Source organism: Protopterus annectens, chromosome 16.part0 (assembly GCF_019279795.1).
Source record: "Protopterus annectens isolate FY-2018-M chromosome 16.part0, PAN1.0, whole genome shotgun sequence".
Taxonomy (NCBI): domain Eukaryota; kingdom Metazoa; phylum Chordata; order Ceratodontiformes; family Protopteridae; genus Protopterus; species Protopterus annectens.
Genome location: NC_056750.1, coordinates 564,470,236 through 564,496,086, shown reverse-complemented (window position 1 = coordinate 564,496,086; position 25,851 = coordinate 564,470,236). Strand labels below are relative to the sequence as shown.

The 25,851-nt window shown below is 40.8% G+C and overlaps 1 protein-coding gene across 2 annotated transcripts in view; it reads left to right on the top strand.

The window, feature by feature from the left end:
- EXOSC2 (exosome component 2) overlaps window positions 1–25,851 on the top strand; it is a 491,325-nt gene that overhangs the window by 95,496 nt on the left and 369,978 nt on the right. For both annotated transcript variants that reach the window (XM_044058551.1, XM_044058552.1), the window contains exon 4: window positions 12,820–12,909. In XM_044058551.1, the coding sequence (XP_043914486.1) occupies window positions 12,820–12,909 (90 nt within the window). The remainder of the gene's footprint in view (window positions 1–12,819; window positions 12,910–25,851) is intronic.

Sequence of the window (25,851 nt, the reverse complement as noted above, 5' to 3'; positions counted from 1 at the left end):
TCAGTCCGTTACGAGAAGGGGAGATAGTGAGGATGCAGACATCTAAAGGTTTTGATCAGATTGGAGTTGTGAAAAGTGCATGTCCAGAGCAGAGATGGTACATTTTGGAATCACAAGGAGTTGAATTTTGGTGGAATTGGAAATATTAAGTACTGCCTATATTGCAGCATCTTGCCTGTGAAAAGATTTCCGAGTAAATTATTCAGTGTTCCAGTTTGAGAACATTCCAGCAAATATCCCAGTTTCTGAAAAGGTTCCCGAAACAGATGTTCACCAATGAACTGTCCCTGTTGCTAAACCCAGTCTCATTTCCAGACCATGCTCTAGGTACACTTCAACTTGGATGTGAATGTTGTGTTTATTTCTCAGTGTATAATTGCATGTTTTTTTTCAGATGGCATTTTATTGTGGGAAGTTCACTAAAGAGGGAGGATGTAGATCAGTATGTATGTATGTATACCTTTAAGAAGCTTTCCATGGGCTTGCACATGTGTATAAATGCTGAGCACATGCGAGCCAAACTACCATTTTGTAGAGAGCTGTTGAGGTGTAAGCTTGCATATATGTAAAGGTCTGTCAGTTAGTCAGTTTGCTTATAATTTATGTTGCTGCTATCCATCCAGATGTATTTCTATATATAGGTTCATACTAGGCTATCTGCCCTAGGGCATTTATAAGCCTAGCCAGAGTGTGTTTGGCTTTCACCACCCATTTTGAATTAATCTTGCTATGCCCTTTTTCGAGGTTAGTATACTGTGCCTCTGTCTAACAGTGACACAGAAGTGATACCCAGGGTAAACCTACGATCTCCCATCCACTCATCAAGATTCCTCTTGAAGAGAGTCAATGAGGGACTCTGCCTAACCTGGACTGGGATTTTATTCCAGAGTGAAGGGAGCCTCTGGGTTATGAATCTGTCCCTCCAGCATGTCCTATTTATTTCAGTGCTGAGGTTCAAGTCTCTGTAGCTCGATGGGATTTGGATTTTCTGAGGTGCAGCATGTCCATTAATTCCGGGTTGGACATGGCTTTATACGTTAGGCACAGATCGCCTCTGAACAGGCGGTATGCCACTGAGTAGAGCTGGAGTTTCTTTAACCGGGCAGCATATGGCATCTGTTTGAGCCCTTTGATCCTCTTGGTGAGGTACTTTTGGGGTCTTTCCAGTTGCTGCAGGTGTCTGGTAAGGTACATCCCAAAAGGGGCATTGTACTCAATTATGGGCCTGATGAGGGGTGAGTAAAGAGGCACAATGACCTCCCCTGATCTAGATGTGAATCCCTTCATGATTAGGTGGGCTATATAAAATGTTTTTCTAACCACTTTGGCCACTGGTTGTCAAATGAGAGATTGCTATCAACTTGGGTCCCCAGGTCCCTAATTACTTCTTCTGTACTTAATGGATTACCACATGTGGTAATTTGTGGGCACTTTGTTTTTGCCGAAGGGAATGACTATACACTTTTTGGCATTTAGCTTGAGGCCATGGCTCTGGCACCAGTTGTCTGTTTCTATGAGGCTCTTTTGGAGGATGCTTGTGTCTGCTGGAGAGTCGATTATGGCGCCCAGTTTGCAGTCATCTGCGAACTTGGTCAGCCACAGTCCTTCCGTGTTGGCCTGTACCTCCGAGAAATGTATACCGAACAAGAGAGGTCCCAGGACTGAGCCTTGTGGGACGCCACTTGTAACTGGTTTGGAGTCAGACATGGCTCCAGCAATTCTAACCATGTGGGTTCTGTCCTTGAGCCAGTTTGCAACCCATCTAGTGACATAGGGGTTTATATTTAAGCTGGTGAGCTTATCTATAATGCCCGAGTGGGGTATTGCATCGAAGGCTTTTGCGAGGTCCAGGTAGGCTTTGTGGACCACCTTCCCCTCGTCAATGACCTTGGTGACGGTTTCAAAGAAATCGACCCGGTTTAAGAGGCAGGATCTGCCGTTAACAAAGCCGAACTGGGTAGGATCCAGTGTCTGTAGGTCACCAATATCTTTATTTATGAGGTACATGATGATCCTTTCCATAGCTTTGCAGACCAAGCTAGTCAGGCTTATGGGGCGATAGTTTCCAGGATCCATTGAGGCACCACCTTTGTGGAGAGGGACCACTGTTGCTGTACGCCACTCTTTGGGTACATATCCTGTAGTAAGGCTGAGATGGAACAGTAGTTTTATGTTTGGGTTTAGCTCTTCTTGGAGTTCATGTAGGATGCAACCCGGGACACAGTCTGGTCCCATTGATGCTGTGTTTTTTGCTTTGGAGAGGGCGGCTCTTACCTGAGCATCTGAGATGTCATGGGGGCAGTACTCTGCTGGGATAGATATTTGCCCTTTTGGTGGGGAGGGGGGGGAGAAGTTTGCGCTGAACCTGTCAGCTAAGATGTTGGCAATGTCTGTGGGTTCGGTGTATTTTTTGTCATTTTGGACTAATTCTGAGCATATCTGGGAATTCCCACCCAGGTTCCTAACATAACTAAAGAAAGCCTTGTGATTATCCTTAGTGTCCTGTGCAATTTTTCTCTCGATGCTGGCCTTAGACGATTTTATGAGTGCCCGTAGTTTTTTGCTAATACTGATCAGAGATGCCTTCCCTTTTTGGGATTTTGCTCTATCATGTAGTAGCTTCCTCCTTCTATTGTATAGTTTGTTTATGGCTGGGGTCCACCAGACAGGACGTCTGCCTTTGGAGGATTGGGTCTTGGTTTTATTTGGGATTGCATGATCCATGCATTCCTGAAGGTGTTCATAGAATGCGTTTATAAAACATTCTGCGGTCTGGGCCATATTTCCACAGGCCCGGGGGCTTTGAAGGATTCCACCTCGGTTTTGAGGAGTGTGAAATTTGCTTTAGAGAAGTTTTTCACTGTGGTTTTCTGGACAGGGGGTGGGGTCGGGATGTGAATATCCAGTGAGATTAGTTTATGGTCTGATCTTACCAGTGAGGGATACACTTCTGGTCTGGAGCATAGAGTCCCCATGTTGGTGATGATCAGGTCCAGTATGTTTTCCCCTCTTATGGGAGTGGTAACAAGTTGTTCCATAGCATTTGAGTTTATAAATTCTAGGAACCTTTGGGCTAGGGTGTTGGAGCTAGAGTAATGCTCCCAGTCTATGTTTGGGTAGTTGAAGTCGCCCAATATAATGGTGTTTGGAGAGACCTTCATATTTTCCAGTGTTCTCAGGAAGGTCGAGTGGGGTTCCTGGGTTTGGGAGGGTGGTCTGTAGCAGGCTATAAACTGGAAGGCAGTTTTACCCACTGTTAGTTGCACATGGATAGTCTCTGATGCTTCGTTGTGCCACCAACCTGGAGGTGTGGGTATCTTTGACGAATATTGATACTCCCTCCTTTTGTGGTTAGGTCCAAGTTTAAAAGCGTGGTATGAGGTATAACCTAGTAGTGCTGGGGTGCTCTCGGCAGCCTTGAACCAGGTTTCTGTTGCTGCACAGATATCGATGTTCTCCATGCTAAGGAGAGTTTGCGTGCATCTTGAGGTTTAGACTTCTGGTGTTGAGTAGCATTACTCTTAGTTTCTTATCCCTTGTGATACCTATGGAGGTGGGTTTGTCTTTTGAGCCTTGCCTAAAAAAGGCACTACGGGGGTAGCAAGAGCCTTTGCCAATATCCGAAAGCCCAGGGGTGACAGGTGCAAGTCGTCCCTAGCGAAGCATCGTGGCTTGTCGAGCATGTCATCCCAGGCTGACAGGCATTGGATCCCCTTTGAATGACACAAATACTTAAGCCAATTGTTGAAATTGATCATCTTGTCTTCATATTGTGGCATCATTCTTGGTGAGGGTAAGATGCTACTCAAGGTCAGGGTCATACCGGCCTGGGCTACATGCTCAGAGAGCTCCTCTATGTCTCTTTTCATGTAGTCCAGGGAGGTACGTCTCAGGTCATTCACACCAGCATGGACAATGACTGAATCATATTTGTACTTGCCTTGGAGTGACCCGAGTGCTTGTGTTATGTGACGGATTCTAGCGCCCGACAGGCAGCTCACCGTGACCTTCTCCTTGTTCAGCCTGGTGAGCGGGACGCCAGATAAATGAACTACCCTGCCTGTTCATCTTGAATCATAGTATAGGATGAGTGACAACATTGACCATGACTTCCAAGAAATAAATGCCAAAAAGAAGCAAGCCCAGCACACCTTGGGGGACTCTGCCCCCATCAGAACTGTGTGTCCTATCTGAGAGCCAGCTGGCTAACCTGCATGTAATGAGGGTTTATGCCTATTTATGTGAGTTTCTTTACACTGCCTGAGTGAGGTATTCTCTCAGATGCTGTAGCCAGGTCACAGTATGCAGTATGCACCGTGTTGGCCTCCTCCATTGCCGTGGTGAAAAGTCCACCAGGTTGAATATGCATGCCCTGCCCTTGAAACCAAACTGGGTTGGCTCCTGTCTCATTAATCATTTTCATAATTCTTTCCATGGCTTAGCATACGAGACTAATCAGACTTATGGGTCTGTAGTTCCCAGGGTCCATTGATGGACTACCCTTGTGCAGAGGGATGACCATTGCAGTCCTAATGTAGAACAAAGCCTGGCTGGTTATGTAATGACTCCAGTGGTCCTGACAGGTCATGATTCAGACCATTTAGGAGTCATCCTGGGATATTACTGGGACCCGTTAATGCAGTATTCTTGGCCTTGACTACCTCTAGGATCTGCTCCCTAGTGATAGTTGTGAGGATGGGGGGTTATGTTTGATGGTATTTCTTAGGAGGCAGGTCTGTTGAATGAGAGGGTAAAATTGGAGCTGAATTTGATGGTAGCAGATTTGCTGCATCTTCGGCTCAATGAATGTGGCTCCTTTTACAATAATTTCTGCATACTGTTGTGTACTGCCTTTGAAATTTCAGACATAAAATAATGCCTGGTGGTTGTCCTGGGCCTGGGGAGGCTATCTTTGCCAGAAAACTGGCTTTGATATCCTTAATTTATTTAGGTTGACGAGAGACTTTTTATCCTGCTGAGTGTTGCAGTTCCTAATTTTACTTCTGACTTTTTTCCTTTTGTTGTACAGCCTGTTTATGTTTGGATTCCACCAGGGTGGTTTATTTTTTGAATTTGTTTTGAGCTTATTTCTGGTAGGCACAGCTGACTTTGTGCATCTGTTAACATGATTGTACAGGATTTATGTGAACACTTCTGGATTGACTGCTATGTTCTCTAGATTTAGATTGGCTTGAAATTGTGTCGAGTTATTACTTAATAATAGGTAGTTTGCCTTAGAATAGTTCACAACTTTATGGTCTGACCTTACAAATGAAGACACTTTACATGGGGATGGGTATGTACATTCAGCTTTCGTGAGTTCCAGGTCTAGTATGCTTGTTCCCTTAGTGTGTATGTGGCTTATCTGGTCCTTGGTGTTTGTGCTTACAAAGTCCATGGATCCTGTTCTTGCAAGTTTGGGGTCATCTGGGATTCCCAGTTTAGAGAAGGTCCGTTAAAATAGCCCAGGAATACGGTATTGGGTTGAATAGTGAGTGTTTTCAGTAGGTCTAAGTATGGGCTACAGATTTTTTTGATTGTAGAGGGTGATTTATACCTTGCAAAGATATGATAGAACTTTGCTTATGGTAATTTGGACTGGAGCAGCTCAAGCACATTATCCTGTTTGACCAGCCTTGTTGGTTGTTATGTTTGTTTTTGATGTAGATCAAGGCATGTCCGTCTTTAGTCTCTGCCTGTGTGGTAGCTGCTGTTATGTATGGAATCTGTTGTATCCCTGCACTTCTACTGTGAGGCTTTAAACCATGTCTTTGTACTGCACAGATGCTTGCATTCTACAAGGTGAGGAGAACTTGGAGGGAGTGAAGTTTCTTTCTAAGAATCCTGGCAGTGAGTAATTAACACCTTTAGATTCCTTTGGGTTGATTTTGCTATGTTGGAAGGTTTGTCAGTTTGGCATTGCCTAAAAAAAGGCAGTTTGAGGGAGGGCAGTGTTTTAGCCAGTATTCGAAAGCCTAGTGGGGACTGGTGCAGATCATCTTTGGTAAGGCAATGTGGCCTGTTGACCATATCCTCCTATACTGACAAATATTGTATCACCTTATAATGACACCAGAAGTTAAGCCAGTCGTCTTCTGTCTGTATTTTGGCATCATCCTTCATAAAGGTAGGCTGCTGCTCAATGCTAGGCTCATAGCAGCCTGGGCACACACAGTCCAAGAACTGTGTAATGTCTGTCTTCGTATAGTCTAGGGCAGTATATCTCAGCTCATTTACACCCACATAGACTATGACTGTGTCATAATAGTACTTGTGGTCCAAAGACCTGAGTGCAAGCCTGACTTGGTACTTGTGGTCCAATGACCTGAGTGAATTTGTGACTTGGTGGATCAAGACCTCTTTTATATGTTAGGTTGTATAATTCAGAAATTCCAGTGGAAATGATGGACACTAGAAACACGGTCTTCCGAGACAGACATTTTAAGTCAATGTAACTGGTTTAAAGGAGAGGTAAGGGTCTATGTTACAAAATGTAGCTCCCAGTCTAGATCCAGTGTTTTTTTTTTTTTGGGAGGCGGGGTTGTGGTTTAAATGTAAAGTAACATTTGTAGCTATACGATATTGCATAGATAAACAGAAATGGCTGAATGATGCACAGTAATAAATTAAGCAAGTTTGTATTGAAATAAGGACACCAAATACTGTTCGTATTTGAGAGACTGGAATACAATTTACATTAATATACATATTGGCTGTTCTGCTGGCATTTGAATTAGCAAAGTTAACCATGGTTGTCTAGACAAGAGGAGAGTAATTATAATTAGATTTGAATTTTTTTTCTCTTTGATAGAACTATGGTATCAGACATGGACATAAACATGAAATGAAGTGATTAAATCCAGAAATGAGTAGTAATATTTGCAGTCTCTTTGGTTAGATTTCTCAATTTAAAAAAAAGATAGCATTACCAAGCAGGCACTTTAACTTGGCAAAACTAAGAAACGTTTTTCAGTCCTTTAGATGTTTGTGTTCCTTGAGTAGGCGCTCACCAGCATATTACTAAAGCTATTAGCAAGTTGCAGAATCCCTCTGGTTTTCACATATAAGTAGGATAAATTTAATTCAGAAGGGTTGCACTTATCTCATGAAGACAAGCTTCTGTAAGTTACACACAGTGTTTTCTCCTTCTAAAGTGTGTTCTTGGGACTTAGAATTTTCTGTGTGATTGGAGGCAAACAAATCTAACCTGTTCGTGAGTTGTCTTAATATGCAGATTTGAACAACTGTCCCTCATTAGTTTTTGTACCTGTTTCCTGCTTAGAAACTCTGTTTTATCGCTGTACCCTTAGTGTATGTCTCAGGCTCAGCAGTGGCATGCCTTTTTCCAAATTCTCCCTTTTAGTGTTTAGTGCCTGCTTTAGTAGTCATGCTACTGTATCATGGTCGCAGAGGATTTCTGTATTAACACAATCTTCAGTACCTGTAAGAAGTTGTAAGTATGTACAGAGTACTGAGGCTAAACTTTCAGCAGCTTCCTCACTCTGGAAGGAAAATACAATACACCTTACCATTACATAGACAGAGGTGCTAAAGAACATATCTAAAAATGTCTCGCCTGTAACTCAAAAGAACATAAGTTCAACAAATCCAGAACCCCATACACACATTATACATCTCTTCCACTGAACTCAGTAAAACATACCAAGTTACCATACAGTGGTTGTGTATAAAGTATGTGGCCAAAAAAAAAGTAAGTAAATAAATGAAAATATCTCAATTTAAATATATTTCATGCTAGACTCAAAAACCTGTAAGGCTGATGCGGCATACTGGTAACCTGTGTGTACAAATAGACAAATAGATCACTGTACTTTATAAGGAGCATGTGACACTGACATGCCTGCCTGCAGGCAAAAATTAGCTAGATTAAAAAAAAGTATTAGGGTTAATTATCGCATAGGCAGTATTCATGCCTTAGTGAACAGTCTGAGAGAGCCCTCCCTATTGTACATATGGCAGGATATACGTAAGTAAGTAACCAATATATGTAAGTAAGAACCAATCAATTACAAGCACAATTATTGTGATTGCCATAATTAATTGATAAAAATTCAAACCTATTCAATTGTTATCAAGCCTTAACAGAATGCTTTTGGTGAAAGTATAAATTTGATGTTTTTTATTATTTCATTATATTTTTTATTATATTTTAGGAGATATGTATTTTTAAGTTAGTGAAAAATATGTATAGGTCAATTAGAATAGGTTTGAATTTTTAACAGTTAATTATGGTTCTTAATGACATGGAGTATGTATTGTATTGCAGACTTAGAAGGGATATGGTCTGAAGACGTAGTACGATTTACTATGAAAGCGCTAACCTCCTTTTAATTCTAATAAAATAGTTCGATTTTACTACTGAAGTGTGGATTCCTTCAACCTTGGGTGGTTCGCTGGATGCTATTAGTGACTATTTATTTTAATTTATTTATACTTTGATGACCAGGTTAATTCATCTAATCTAGTGGCTTTTCAGAGGCGTGTATGTGAGATATACATGTATGTTGTTGTTGTGTCTTTCGGCTTTTCCTGGTTAGGGGTCGCCACAGCGGAACTCCGTTCCGCTAATGATTGGTAGTTGATTTTTACATGCCGAGTTACCAGCCCTGATGCACAACCTTCAACGAAGGTACTCCCATTCACGCATGTCTCCACGCAGAAGACGCTCCAGTTGAGAATCGAACCGGACAGCGTCTGACTGTGAGGCGACAACACTACCGCAGCACCACCACCGTGGACATGTACTCAAAACAGTGTAAGAAACATCTCTGTGTGGAAGATTTTCAGTCCATATATTTCTAGTTAATCACTGTATATTAATCAGATCAGACAATAGTAGTAGAAGTAGCGAACGTAAACTTGTCTTAAGTCAAAACAAACTTAAAGTAATAATAGAAAATATACAAATGTACAGCATTACTAAGTATTCGAAAGTAATCCAAGCAAGGCAGGCAGTCTGTTTCTAGTAGAAAAGCATTTATTAAGTACACAGACAAGCGATCCAAGTAAAACAAAAATAGAGTAATAATTTCCTCACAAGCTTTCTAAATATATATATACTTTTTATCAGGTATGGGAGTGGTTTATTGTGCTGTAAAACAGTGTTATTGGTACACATGTTAAATTCACATCCCTTCCCCCATCAGTGTGACGTTTGAGCTGGTCCTGCCCTACCTAGTAGCTGTCATAATAATATGTAACCCTTATGTACTTTAAATAAAATTTATAATGATGTGGTACCTCTTATTTAACCAAATTATTAAGTAGATTATTAAGTCTGTGATTTTATCCAAGACAATATACTACATGGCTGGAAATACATCAACCTTAGTTCATTTGGCAATCAAAATATATATATGAATATATACATATGCATTTTGCATGTAAAAATCAGTTTCTGTTTTCATAACCTATTGTTAACAAAGATCGCTTTCGTCCTTCTAGACTTATTTAGGTCTGTGTACAAGAACCTTAAAAACCTATATAATTGTATAATTAGTTAGTATTGTTATTACACATCATTTTGAATAAAGTGGAAAAAAGAACCAGAAAAAAATGTATGTATGATGATAGAAACAAAATATACACTTAAATTTCAACTAATTTAAAATGGTATTTAAAACCAATTTGTAGAATAAAATAAAATAAAATACAATTAGTCATGTAAACAATGTGGCAATTTTCTAAGTTCCAGTGCACTTTTAATTGAACAGTAGTAGTATAATCTACTTAATAATTTGGTTAAATAAGAGGTACCACATCATTATAAATTTTATTTAAAGTACATAAGGGTTATATATTATTATGACAGCTACTAGGTAGGGCAGGACCAGCTTGAATGTCACACTGATGGGGGAAGGGATGTGAATTTAACATGTGTACCAATAACACTTTGTTTTACAGCACAATAAACCACTCCCATGCCTGATAAAAAGTATATATATAGATATATATATATATAGATATATATATATATATATATATATATATATATATCTTTAGAAAGCTTGTGAGGAAATTATTACTCTATTTTTGTTTTACTTGGATCGCTTGTCTGTGTACTTAATAAAGGATTTTCGACTGGAAACCGACTGCCTGCCTTGCTTGGATTACTTTAGAATACTTAGTAATGCTGTACAATTATATATTTTCCATTACTACTTTTTGTTTTGTTTTGACTAAAGACGAGTTTACGTTCGCTACTTCTACTACTGTTGTCTGATCTGATTAATATACAGTGATTAACTAGAAATATATGGACTGAAAATCTTCCACACAGAGAAGTTTCTTGCACTGTTTTGTTTTTGGACCCACTACACTTTAGTGGGTTGTTTTGAGACTTTGGGGATACCACGGAGATTACTTGTTTTATGTATGTACTCGCATACACGCGTATATATATATATATATATATATATATATATATATATATATATATATATATATATATATATATTTATATTTATATATATCTATAGGTGTACTTTATAACATTGAAATTTCATAACGTTGAATTTCATAACATTGAGACCATAACATCGAAAATTCAAAACACTTAGAACCCAAAACATTGAAAATGTGCATCATAACATTGAAAACTACATTGCACAAGTAAATAAGATCCCTTCCACCTACAACACTGTACAAGTAAATAAGATCCCCTCCAACTACACCAGCACCTAACTAACAAACACACTTTCTACTACGTTTCTGCAGGTTGGAAATTAACTTTTTTCCACTGTAGTGCGATCTTGGAGTTGGTATGTTTAATTTACAGGGGGGTGGGGGGCAGAGCCCCCCACATGGAGAGCGCAGGGAGGCTTGCCCCCCCCTGCAGAAACATAGTAGAAAGTGTGTTTGTTAGTTAAATGGTGTTCTAGGTGGAGGGGATGTTATTTACACGTGTATTGTAGTTCTCAGTGTTTTGAAGCACACTGTCAATATTCTGAGTTTTCAATGTTTTGAGTTTTCATTGTTTTGAGATTTAGTTGTTTTGGTTTCAACATTATGACATTTCAATGTTATGAAGTAGATCCATATATATATATATATATATATATATATATATATATATAGATAGATAGATACACACACACACACACACACACACACACACACACACACACACACACACACACACACACACACAGGCAGTCCATCTACCTGGTGTGGGAATAGAATCCACAACTTCTGCAACAAATGCAAGTGTGTTACCTGTTTTGCCACTGACACTGCTATTGTAACATATTGCAAGCATGGGTGAAATGCACCCATTTATTTAAATCCTTCAGTCACCTTGTATGAAACCCAGTTATGAAAAATGTTAGCTTTCAGTCAGTGGCTATGAACATGATGCCATAGACAAGGGATTCAGTACTTGAGGAGATGTGAGATGTGCATCCAGTCTGAAAGCTTTGCCTCTGATAGGCTTTACTTCTCATCCTTGGGAGTACAAGTACTGAACAGGAACTTTCCATCCTTTAAACTTCTTTGAATTTCAGGAAAGAATAAAAAATTAAAAATATACAACATTACAAAAAAATCATATGTGGAAATGTCTTTACTAAATCCCTGACATCTGAATAGTATAATGGATAACATGGAAGCTTTCCTCTGCATAGGGAGTAATGACTTCTGTACCATTACTGAAAATGCAGATTAAAGATTCATTTGTGCCTGTCATAAAGAGGCAGTTGGCTTAGTGGGACTAACTTGGTCAACTAAGTGTAAATAATAGTCCAAATAGCAGAAGCAAGTGGTTCATCGTGTTTATCATATCCATTTTGTATTTTTCTTTTCTTGTTTTTTTTTAATGAAATCAGCAGGATTGCCAACATCCAAATGATTGAATAATCCACAGAATCCCCAGCAAAAATGTATATAGGCTTTAAAAGCATCATTCTTTCAAGAAAATGAAACTGGCATTTAGTCTATCTTGCTCCAGCACTTCTGATTTTGCTTAGAACTGGCATTTCTAGCCCCATCCTTCCCTGCCTCTTCCTCCTCTGTCTGAATTATTTGAAGGTCAGGGAGAGAATGCCTGCCTTAATCTTCTGTGGCCGCTCACCAAGTAACTTCAGGAGCTGTTAAAAATAAGTTTCCTTTGCAGTGGCAATTCATGCTATCCTTTCCCCATTGCTTAGTATGCAGAGGGAGTCTGGAAAACTGCAGCAAAGCTTAATTGGTTCAGTTGTTCTCTCTCTCTCTGCAGTATGATTTACAGTCCCAAATCTCTCTCTAATATTTCTGATTGCTGCTGTGGCACCATTGCTTGATGAAACTTGTACAGCTTCATATACTGTGTATGCTTACTGACCGCTGATAATCGCATACTGTGGGTTGGTATGGCTTATTGCAGAATTTGGAGTCCCAGGAAGTCATGAAACCTATTGTACTACTTGGTCTGTAGATCATTGAAAAGTTTTAACATCTTAACTTTGCAAGCTGGTATTAGCTGGGCATTCTCTGCTTTGGCATATGGGAGTCAGACTTTGTGTTGCTGTGAGCTAGGTGTCAGCTTACAGTTGTTTAGGAGAGTGTTTTTATTTTATGGTATTTCATTTGTGTTTTTCTTTTTGAATGACTTGTGACAGTTTATTGACTTGACTTTTTTATTAATAGAGTTTGTACAAATATAAGTTCTCACGCATTGCCACCTGTTTTGCTAATGGAACTTTGATTAAAAAAATAAAATAAAATGCAGCATATTATTTGTGCATGATGTACAAATTCGTTTTCTTCTTTCACAAAAAACTGATTGCATTGTACCTCATTGTAAATGAAGCCTCTTCTCTGCAGGTTCAGCAGAAACGTTGGAAGGTGGAAACCAATTCTAGGCTAGATTCTGTACTTCTGCTGTCTTCTGTTAATCTTCCCGGTGGGGAATTGGTAAGTAGATTTGCTTTTGTCTTTCTGCAGCTATGAGACTGTATTCCTTCCCTGACACAGTCGTGCAGTGTTTGTGTGCTACTGAGGCTTTGTTGACTTTCTGATGTTATATTAAAAAAAACAAAATTAAACTTTGTCTCCAGAATGGTTTTACCCACAGCCTGACTACTGTTAAATTCAGGGATATATAGATCCATCCACAACCCTTTTTCCCAGTTTTGCACATGGTGTCAGGGTATCACTTCACCAGTGACAGTCATTTAGAGTCAAGGTTTACACTGCTGGGCGGCTAGCCCTGCCACTGTAGTTCTTCCATTCTGACACACTTGTGCCCACATTTACAATTATGGCCAGTTTAGAGTGTCCAGTCCACCTACTGCATGTCTTTGGGAATGTAGGAAGAAACTGGCTGGAGCACCCAAAGGAAACCCACGAACCATGGGAAGACATGCAGACTCTGCACAGAAAGCAGTCCTGCTGAGAAGCAAACCCGGGGAACCTCTTGCTGTGAGGTGACAATGATTATAAAAAAATGTGGTAATGACTATGAATAAGGGAACATTATTATTTCAGTAATTTGCATTGTATTGTGTATTTTTGATATTGGCACTAGATTATGCTCTTGCCTAATTGCATTTTGCATGAGCTCTGAATTCCTTTCTCACCTCAAGCCTGTTTCATGTGATGCCCATGTTGCAGTCTTCACTTAGAAATGTTTTCTATTTCTGAATACTGAGGTAAAGAAACATTTGAGATTGCATTAAAACTGCGGTGGTGGTGCTGCGGTAGCGTTGTCGCCTAACAGTAAGACGTCCTGTTAGATTCTCAGCTAGAGCGTCTTCTGTGTGGAGACGTGCGTGAATGGGCGTACCTTTGTTGAAGGTTGTGCGTCAGGGCCGGCAACTCGGCACGTAAAAATGTACTGCCAATCATTAGCAGACCGGAGTTCCGCTGTGGCGACCCCTAACCGGGAAAAACCGAAAGACACAACAACAACTAGTAGTAGAATGTTTTTGCCAGCTACTCGAAGCCTTTGAGAACTCATTCAGTATTTCTGCTTTTGTATTAGTAAACGGTGATCTTTGTCTTGTAGAGTTTCTGGATCATGTTGCTTCATGTTGTTACTATTTTTGATACTGTCTTGTTATACTGTTCACTGTTTCTCCTGTTGATTAATCTTTCTGTTGAATGCGGTTTGATTTGTATATTTTTCTGCATTTAAGGCTGAAGTTACTGCACTTGCAAACTCAAATTCATTGCTGTTGCCTGATTGACTTAAAATTGCCTTGTCAAGCTAGTTTATTAAAGTTGGTTTATGGTACCATACACTGTCATGCAATCTTTTTGTGTTTTGTGACTATGTGAGGTAGTGCCAGCTATGCCAGAGAGAGTAGGGCAGTACATGTGCAACATATGCCAGCACAGCTAGTTGGAGTTTTGTAAAGAATTTTGTCATTTGTATATCAAACTGATTGTTACAGATGCTTGTGCTAAAGATGTATTTGTAAAGCTGCTTGTGTTAAAAATCTGTCAAAGTAGGTCCTGCAGGACAGAAAAGAAATGCACATTTATATCAGACTGCACTGTTGTAACTGGAGAACTGTATGTATGTTAACATAGGATGCTGGAAAGGGGGGTTAAGCTCAGCTCAGCTTACCTTTAAATAAAAAAGCCAGAAATTAAATGACTTGGTTTAGGCCATAAATATTTTATCTCACAAGCCTGAATGCAGCCAGAGACTGAGAAAGGCCTAAGCTCTTATTGTCCTTGGTGGTGAACTAATTGCTATGCTGGGGTGCCAGAAAATGGCTGGTTAGTTTCTCCAGGAGCGTTGAAAATATTGGAATTGTTCTACAGTCTCCAGATGCCTTGGCAAAATCCTAGACATGTATTGTGACACATCTGTGCTAGATCCTGGTTCACCTAGTCAGGGGCAATGTGGGAACCACAGAGTCAGTTGACCAGATGTGATGTCATTTTGTAGCCAGCACTGAATTTGTATTTAGAAAATAGTGAGAGATGATTGTGACACAAAGCACTCTGTTATTGGAACTGACAACAAAGATACTCATCCACTTCATCTTTCCTTGCTCTGTCAAGTAAGTAGAGAACAGTACTTATTCAGTCAGTTAGGAAAATAGTGAGACTATTTAAATATTGTTTTTCTGTGTCTGTCTGACTCTTTCCATCTGTTATTTATTTATTTATTTATTTTAATTTGTTGACTGGGCTTTTCTGACTGAGCTGAAAAGCCTTTTTCCAGTGGAGGCCTGGGGAGAAAAGCTCCAAGATATACAATTTTCATTATAAATTAGCATTATTATTATTTCTTATATTTCCTGTAAATTGAAACTCTGGTGTTTATTGTAAATAGATATTCAGTATTTTCATGTTTTCTATTTTATTATCAAGTATCTCTAATAAACCTTTCATTGTGGCTGGTCTTTTAGAAAATATTTTTTTAACACTTGAGAGTAATTGTATTTATTTGGCATACTTTGGGATTCATGCTCCTGAAAGTCTGGCTGGTTGGTTAACATTACTATTTGTGTAAGTACTGATTTTACTAAAAGTAATTGGGTACCCTGGTAAGAGCTTTGAAGTTGGTGGCTGGTGGCAGTGAATCTACCTTATAGTCTGTGTAGAGGTGGTCGAACAGGCAAATCTGTGCCAGCCTTTCCCAGATGTGTGTGTGTGCCTGTGTGCGTGAATTACTTGGAACAGGGACACAGAGCACTGATTTCTGCAGAGAGAAGGGTGAAGCCTAATTTGGGGCTTGGAGGAGAAAACTGAGCCCCAGGATTGGGGTATGCTCCCCATGTCCTCTTAAGGGAAATTGTGCTTGGTGCAGAGAACTGCATCTGAAAATAGTGTGTGCATCTATTTTTGTTCTAAGTGAATGTTCCCCACCAGTGTCAGTGGTGAGGATTGAGTCTCCTTGTTTACTGGCCCAGAGGAGAGACGTCACATGTTTTTACTGGGATACTTCAAGTGGCAGTGGGTGTTGGTCTGGTGTGTTTTATGTGCCTGTATAAATTTATGTTTGCATGCCACTGCTCATCACATAGCTATGGTTAGTAGTGCCCTGTATAGACACATCAACTAGAAACCAAATTTTCCGTATATAACTTCCTCTTAAACTAATCCAGTAACTGGGTGAGTACAGGGCAACTACTATATTTGTTGGGTAGCATAGAGCAGCTGATTTGCATGCTGAGGAGCACTGCCTCTTGAATTTAGTGTTATATGCCCCCAGTCTAGTCTCTAGTCCCAAAAGCACCCTTAGTCAGTACACTATTCACCCCTTGTACACTACACCTGTGTAGCTCACCCAGTAATGGACCTAACATTATGGATATGCACTTTCCCAATTTTTTCGCTGCCACTTTGGTGGATATCCATATTGTGAAACAATGGTCTAATGTTCACTAACAACAGTTTATTTCTCAAAGAAACAGCATGTGAGCGATGTATATACACAATGTCTGTGTAGGCAAAACTCTTGTGTACCAGCACTCAAAATAATCTAGTTGTCAGAAATGCACGCTAAATGTATGGCACGCATTAACACCACACATACAGTTTTACTTGTGCTGAGGGACCTAAATGAAATTTTCCCAAACACCAATGACCTCCCAGACATTCCACCTGCAAAAATTGTCCTCTGTAAACTTGAAAGCACTCAACAGTAACAGAACGTAACACAGCACATATAGCCACACCCAGTACACTACCCAGGACTGTACTCATAGGGGACCCCCTTGTATGACATACTGATGCTGTAGTCACCAGGCTGAATAGGGAGAAAATAGTCAGCTACCTATCCTGGGCCAGGATCCACCAAGTTTCTCACGCACTCAAGTCATTGCACCACAGGTGCCAGCATGATTCATAGTCCATGTAGGTGTAAGATGAGATGTACCTCCTGAGACTCTATGAAGGAAGACATTATGGAGCTCTTGGACCATGTGTCAAAGGCTGGTATATGTCTAGTATTGAGCAGCATTCTGCCTTCACCATGGAAGATGCCACGATGATTGATTTTAATAAGACTTAGTTTCTGGTGTCATTTTAAGGGGATAAGATATTTGTTGGCATGGGAGGACATGGGTAACAAACCACATTGCTTTGCCAGAGTTGGTCTGCACTTGTCCCCTCTAGGCTTTTGAGTATTTGCTAAAACATTGTCCTCTGTCATAGAGCATTTTCTGGCAATTTCAACTTGACAAATCTTCCAGCATAGTAAAATCCACCCAAGAAAATCTACAGGTGTTGACTTCTCAATGCCAGGAGTCTAAACAAGAAGTTGCTTTCCCTACAAGCTGCCCCATCGTAGCAAATGCAGAAATTTGTGCATTTATCAAGACCTTGTTTAAAGCTGCAGAGAGTAACCTGGCAGTGCAATGCTTCAGTACCTTCCACACATTCAGACCAGCAACTGCACGGATAGGGACTAAAGGTGGAGGTGTCTCAATCTACATCAATAATGAGCATACCTCTAGGTTGGTGAAACAGGATGACATGCTGTAATTCCTCCATGCCCAGATTAATATAGACAAAGACCCATACTATATTCTAACAAGACAGTTAATCATGCATGTCCCATGAAACCCATAGCCCATAATTAGGCCTATTGGAATCACTCACAATTCAACCAAATACCATAATCATGGAGGACTTTAATTATCCCTGTATAAAATGAGACTCCTACAACGACCCTGAATCTGCAGTGCAGAGATTCCTGGACTTTGTAAACACAGGCACCGTGGACCAGATAGTGCATACTTATTCCAGAGTTACAAACGTATTGGACCTGTTACTTAGAAACATAAGAGAATTCTGCACCCCTGAGTGTTGTCCTTTCTGCTAATGTCGGACCATGAAGCAGTCTCATTCAAAATAAAAATCAGTTCTGTAACCCCAGTAAACCCTTTCAAGGTTAGGAACTACTCCAAGACAAACTACGTTTTATAAAGTGATAACTTGTTAAAATTTCAAGCCCCTCCGAACCCATATAACACAACAGCCTGTGAGGAATTATTCAGAGAAGGTTTTGTACAGCCGTGTTATTTCTTGCATAGTGATGGCTGTACCTGCCAGACATAAGCCTAAAACTAACTAAAGAAAAAAAAACATTCCACCCTGGTGGAATCCAAAATTAAACAAGTTGTATAACAAATGAGAAAAAAACGTTATAGCTTTAAGTAGGAAGTGTAACCCCAAAAATGATTAACTGTCAACTAACGGAATAGACAACTAAGAGGACTAATTCCAGCAAGGCAAATTTTGAGGTAAAGATAGCATCCCAAGCCAAGGGCAACCATAAGACCTTCAGCTGTGTCGGAAACCTTAAAGGTGGCACACAACCATATGCCAAACTGCTGGTAAATGGAGCTACATTTACGGAACTGGGAGATGTAGCAAATATTCTGTCTGATAAATTCAGCTCCAACTTTAGCCCCTCCCCCCAGGAAATGCCATCTAACTTAACTTCTCCAGCTATCAATAGAGAGCAGGTCTTAATGACACTCTCTAAGGCCAAGAATACAGCTTCATGGGCCCTGATAATATCTCCGCCTCCTAAATAGCATGAAATCTGACCTATCAGAGTCACTGGAGTCACTATTTAGTCATAGCCTCCAAACAGGCTTCGTGCCACACAAATAGGGGACCAGAACAGTCATTCCTCTACTCAAGGGTAGGTCACCAACAGATTCTGGACCCATTAATCTGACTAGTGCCGCATGCAAGCCATGGAAGGAATTATCATGGAAATGATTAACAGTGACATTAGGATACCTTCAGACACTGGACCCAACCCTGTTTGGTTTCATTAAGAGGCAGGTCATGCCTATTGAACCTGGTCGACTTTTTTGAGAAAGTCACCAAGGAAATAAATGAGGACAGAACAGTCCATACTGCATACCTTGACCTAGCTAAGGTGTTTTGATACAGTGCCCGACTCTGGCATTGTAAACAAACTCATGGAATTGGGCATAAACCCCAATGTAAACTGCTGCTTAGCCAGCTAGCTCACAGATTGGACACAGGATGATAGAATTGGAGAGTCCACCTCCTCAGAAGCCATTCACCAGTGGAGTCCCCCAGGGCTCTGTGCTGTGTCCGCCTCTCTTTGGCCTTAGCTTCCAAGAAATCGATGCCAGTGTCGGGAGCCTCTTGCTTACCAAGTTTGCAGGTGATTGCAAGCTGGGAGCAATCATAGAAACCCCCAAGATACAAACATTTTACAGGAAGGTCTGACTAAATAAATGACTGGTGCCAAAACCATGGCTTAAAACTACATCCCAATAAATGGATAATTGTACCTTTTGGGCAATTGGCCACCCTGGGAAACTACCTCATCAGTAAACCACCCCTAAAAGTAGAGACAGTAGTTGGGATTTAGGGACTTATGTACATAGACATGTGTTGGTTAAGTGCCAGGTTACTAAGGTAGTAAGAAAATCAGTCTGTCACTGAAGTTATAAGTGAAGGCATGGCATCTAGGTCTAGAGAGGTCATTATGCTATTGTACCTGACCATGCAGATGCAACAACTAGAATATCCACAGAGATTCCTCACAAAAAGAATACGGGGTGTAATTACAATACTCTATGCAGATTGACTTGAAACCCTCTCCATATTGTTTCTTACAGACTACTGAGAGGTGATTTATGCCTGCCATACAAAGTATCCTTGGATCCCGTCCTGATGGACCTTTTGCATGACAGGACAACAAACAGTAGAAAACTACTGGCTCTAAGGATTTAAATTTCACTTGCAATTTAAATAGGGCATGTTGGAGGGACAAGTATGCATCTCAGAGAATTCCCATTCGCTGGAACAAGCTTCCCATCCACGTGAAACAGAGCCTTTACTAACCCTGTTCAAGTGTAACCTGGACCAATGGATGGGAAATCAGAAATTCATCCCTGATCTGACACCCTGTGTTTCTGATGGACAGAGGCAACAGTTAAGTCATGCCCTAACGTATGCCCTTTAAAACAACCTCAAAGGCAAAGTAGCTTGTGGGGTACATTTGGGTTGCATGGCTAGGCTTATAAAGGCCTCCAGTTGTTGTTAGCCTAGTATACACGTATGAACCTATACTTGAAATAGTGAATTTTGATCCTTGACGGAAAAAAAAAAAAAAAAAAACCTGAAAGTCCAAATACTGAATTTCCATTTTAAATGATTTGGATGTTCTTGCTAATCATTTCTTCTTGCTTCTCTACTGTGTTGTAGCTATTCAGGGGGTCCATTTTTTATGGATAGTCTATATAAATGTACTTAGAGCACTGCATTTTGTGTATGTTTTAAGCTCGTTACAGATTACGTCTGTTCACTGATGTAGGGCAAAAAATGAGAATATTTATTTTTGTTTGCATGCTTCATGTCTTTATGCACATATGTAACATCACCATAAGGTGGTATGTTTTGTTTCTTTTTAGAGTCAGATTTATGCAGTCAAGCATTGTTTCAAGGCTGGACAGCAGTTTTCTTGGCACACTGATGTGTGAGGTGGCATGCCCATTCTGATACATTGATGGTAAATGTTGCTTCTTATTTCTGTTAATGTAGCATAATTGTCAGCGGTATTTATTAGATCAGCAAGATTTTTTTTTTTACCTTGCAAAGCTTTAACACTTTCATGTTAGATCACTATCTTTCTAATGTATCTCCATATGGCCTCTACTCTTACAGTAGATGGAATGTATTGGTGCATAGGCTAAAGCACCAAATTCAAACTGTATTAGTTAAGCGAATGTGTATCATGTGCTCTGACATCTCACACAGTGGTACACTTTGAGGTGCATGCACCTAGTATTTATTTTGCTGTTTTACTAATTATGATGTGTTATGTGGTCTTGAAATGTCAACTTTTACTAATGAGATGGTATATCTGCAAGCACCTGGTAATCTCTCTATTCAAGATTATTTTTCCCTGAGAACAGGGAACTGTTTATCCAAAAATCTGTCTACTTTGAGATTCTTCTTGCAGTCAGAAAGACTGAAATGGTACAGTGTTCTATATTCCTGCATTTTCAGGAAAAGAAGCACCAAATATTTATAGTATGTGTGAGTTTTGAGAGACAGAAGTAGGGTTTTGTAGTTATAAAAATACTGTGAGCAAAGAAATAATTTGTCATTTATTTGCCTACCCACTGAGAATATTGATGCTTACATTACTGAATTAAAGAATCCAGTGGTGCCTGTTTTTGGCTGATTTAAAGTTGGGATCAGACCTTGATATCCCTACCAGAGCTTTGGTTCAGATATTCTGACACTTCCTCTACCCACAATTCCCTCCTTCTGTCTGAATTACCTCAGATCTTGTTTGCTGCCTGTTCATCCAGACATGTTTCTGCAATTGTGGTTAGTGAAGTCTTTTTCAGACTTAAAGTTCCTCTTGACTCATCCCCTTACAGTCTTTAGTGTACTATGTACTGTAAATTAGGTTAGGCTGTTAGGTAATATTTTCCGTATTTAGTCCTCAACACTTTTCTTGTAGACTTTTCTAATGCTGTTACTTTATTAAGAATAGTATTAAAGGTGTATGTGACAGTAGGTTGGTTAGTTTTTCAACTAATTATTCTAATAGTGTGGTTAGTCATACATATACATAGTAGTAGACATTTTTTCTTTTAGTGTGTATAGATTGATCTGATGTCAGTTTTCATTCTTTCTTCATTTGTATGGTTTGGATCAGACTCTGAAATCCAAGTCAGCCATTACTTTAGCTTGTTGCCAACAAAAAACTCACAAGCTTCTCCCTTACCCATAATGCACCAACGCCTAACGTACTCCAGATCTCGTTTGCCACTTTTGCGGTTAGACATGGTTACCTCGTGTTCAGGAGCGATTCATTAAAATGACAAGTGCTTTAAAATTTCCTTTTTCAGTTTTTCTTGCTAGTTAATGCTCCCATTTTGTTACACATACCATAATTGGTATTGTATGTCCTTTATTTTTTCTTTTTACACTTTCTGTATAACTCTTGATACCATCTTTGGTATCTCTGTGTATTTCTTCCTTTAAAAAAAAAAAAAAGTGCAAGTTGTCTTTGACTGATGGCACACAGTGTGTGTGTATTGTTTGGGCCCAGACCACCTTCAAGTTGCTTGTGCTGTCTGCAAAATCCGCATGCCATTGCAGATAGAAAAATATAAACTTATTTTGAAAGGGTGCTTCCTACTTCTTTCTCAGATGATTGCTGGGGCTCAATCCCCCAAATCTAAATCAAGGGAGCCTTCTGCTAAGTCTCCTAAACCTTTAGGATCCTCAACTCCATCATCCTTAGAGCCGCCGAAGAGAGAACATAAATTGGATCCGAAGGCCGTTGCCATTCTACCGGTGTTTGATCTGATAAAACCTTCCTTGGATCCAAGCACTTTGGATCTGAGACTCTTACCCAGAACCAGATACTCAGCAAGTTTGGATCTGGTACCTTCCAGGGTACCTTCTCCCTTTTCGGAACGCCAGCACTCTAAGTCCCCATCCCTAGCTTCCTGTAATTTTTCCAGATGTTTGACCATAGCTGATGTGGAAAGAATGATGAGGATATTCCTCTGTTCGCAAATACAGATGGGAGTTCTCCTGGCTCCTACCCCTTTGGGCCAATAAGTTTGTCTTTCTACCACTCTGCTGATTTCAGCTCCTTCTGTGATCATACAGATCATTTTGAAGTCCCTGGAACCGAGCCTTCTAGGTCCATCTTGTTCAGATCCAAAGATATTCTTATTTTGAGATCTGAAGCTATCTCTGAGTACACCAGATGACTCTAAGAGCCAGAGCGCCCCTGTTGGATCTGAGGAGTTAGTAGACTCCAAAGTTTTCAGAGCTGTCTCTGCCCCTTGGAGCCTCGGCATTGGACAGCTTGGCTTAGACTTCAGCCTCAGGTAGATTGCTTTTGGGGAAGGGGGAACCAATGGGCCAGAAGCCTGGCCTTCTCAGTTCCATTGTCTTTCTTCTCCCCAGAGTATTCTGCCTTTGAAGTAGTGAAGTGTGTGTTCTGTGCTCCAGCAGGATGGATGGATTCTTCCCACTTGAATCTTCCCTCTGGATTCTTTCTTTTTTTGCACTATGAGCCCCTTCATTCTATGCCACAGGGACGACCAGCCCAAAATCACCAGGTTACCCAACAGGGTATTTTTTTTATCTGTTGCTGTAGATCTCTGGAGCACCCCACTGAGGAAGTCCCTACAAAGAGGAAGTGTAAAGGAGGCACTTAGATTCCCCTCAGAAGTCAATCACAGAGGTTACTGATTTCGATGAAGGGGAAGTATCCTCAAGATCACCACCTGAAGATGTCTCCTTAGGGGAGACCTCCTTGAGATCCTTAAGCAGAAGGGTGGTTGCCCCTCTGACAGTCCTTCACCAGAGGAATCTGTATTCCTGGAAGCTTTTGGGGCTGGCCTGTCTACCTCCTGGGTTACTCCATTTCATTGACTTGATCTCTAGGTTGGCGTGGAAGGAGCCTGATATAGTTGAGCCCATCCTCAAGAGACTGGATCAGATTCTGGCACCTTCAGTAGGAAGGGAATATTGGAGCAATGGAGTGCATGAGATGCCATGGTTGTGGCGGCAGCCACCAGGAAGGAACTTACTGAACAACGTTCCTCTGTCCATTCACCTAACTGAGAGTGTAGGGCATTGGACAGATTTGGGAACTTTTGTATGCTTCAGTGACTTTCTCTCTACAGGTTGCTGAACTACCTGGCACACTTTACGAGACTTCAAAGGGACTGGATAAAAAAGCTATCAAAATCCCTTTCTGGGACCTCTACTCCTGAGGCTCGAATTTCTGTGGCCTCACCGTTGGCTACTCTGCAAGGATTTCTAATTCATCTATGAGGCTTATATCACATGCAGCTTGAAGGTACCTCAAGGGCGGTGGGTTCAGGTACTTCTGTTAGGAGGCATGTTTGGATGCGCTTGTCTGATTTTGTTGAGCCCTTCAAGTCCTCGTTCATTAATACACTGTTTGATGGCAGTTCGATGTTTGGCCCTAAAGTTAAGGAGACACACTCCATGTGTGAGCAGGTTGGAAATACCCTTTCTGCAGTGGGAGTACATTTTTGACCCCTCAAAGAGTCTTTTCTAAGAACCAACGGGGAGGATGAAAAATGTGGTTGAAGATGTCCCAGTGTCCTTTCCAAGATCCATGAGATAGTTTCCCCAGGGGAGAAGAGGGGGATCCCAAATTGAAGATGCCTCCCACGCAGCAGAGGAGGGCTGCAGAACCAAGGGTCTAGAGATTCTTTCTCTGACCGACCCTACCAGTGCTCCTGAGAGGAGGCCCGATTGTCCACCTCTGGAGGCAATCGAGGGTTGTTTATCCCTGCACAAGAGAGCCTGGCTAGACATCACAAAAGATATGTGGGTGCAGAAATTATTTCCAGAGGGTATATAATTCCCTTTTGCCTTCCACCTCCATCTGTACGTAAATTTCCCGATGTTCCATGCAGTCAGAGGAAAGCTGCAGCATTTAGAAATACAAAATCTGCTTGAAACGAGTCATCCAAGAGGTCCTACCACACTGGATAGAATCTGGACTTACTCAAGATTCTTTTTAGTGCCAAAGAAAGCAGGGGACTGGAGACCAATTTTGGATCTCAGTAACATGAACAAATGAGTTTGATGCACAAAGTTTCTGATGGTCATGGTTCAGTCCATTCTATCCTTTTTTGTGCAAGAACGATTGGATGTGCTGGCTAGACCCTCAGGATGTGTACTATCACATAAAAATGAACAGACAGTCCAGAAGGTATCTACGCTTCTGGCTGGGAGCCAGTCATTACCAGTTCAGAACCTTGCGCTTTGGCCTCACCACAGCCCCCAGGGTGTTCTCCAAATGCATGTCAGTGATAGCAGCTCACTTCAGACTGCAAGGATTCTGAGAGTTTCCGTACCTGGATGACTGGCTTATTACTGCCCGAACCAGTCAATTACTGATAAGAGCACAAGATCAGGTATTCCAGACTTGCTCCCACCTGGGGATAACCATAAATTACAACAAATGTCAGTTAGAAACTTCTCAAACACTGGAATTCATAGGAGCAGTTTTGAACACTGTATCAGTGACTGATTTTTTTCCTCTCTCGAGTACAAGCAATCAGATTCCAGGTCAGGAAAATTAATTCACAGTACCACAACTTCAGCTTGATTTGCTTCGACAAGCCTTGAGATCAATGGCGGCTATAGTCCTAGTTCGTCTAGCAAGATTTTACATGAAAATTCTTCAGTGGATGTTAGCAACACAGTGGTCTATTCTTTTTCAACACATCAACCCAAATCAGAATCCCTCAAGCATGCAAAAGATATCTTTGGTGGTGGATTCGATCAGATCAGGTTCTGCAAGGCCATCCTTTCCTTCTCCCTCAGCCCAAGGCTATAGTGACCATGGGCACTTCCAGATTGGGTGGGGAGGGCACTTCCTGGGGAAAACAGTCCAAGGCACTTGGTCCCCCAGAGAGGTTGATATGCATATCAATGTCCTGGAAAAGAAAGTAGTGCTCTTAGCATTGTAGGCTTTCAAGACTCTCTCCCTTTTGGGACAGTTGCAGTTCAGACAAACATGTCAGTAGGTTTGGTTCATTAACAAACAAGGGGAAACCAGATCTTACCCCTTGTGTCGAAAAGCTCTGAGAATGTGGGAATAGACGGTCTCTTCCAGACATTTTCTGATAGCAATACACATTCCAGGGCAGTCCAAAGTGATAGCAGACAAATTGAGCAGGTCCATTCTACTACCTCATGAGTGGTTTTTCAACAATGATTTTCTGTCAGTGGAGCCAGTCTTGCTGCAATCTTTTGCATCTCCTCTAAACAACAAGTGCAGCAGCTTCTTTGCCCTGATCTCCCCACCGGAGGAATCACCGAGGGACGCTCTGCTCCATGACTGGCTCCCTGGTCTCCTCTATGCCTATCCCTCAACTCCCC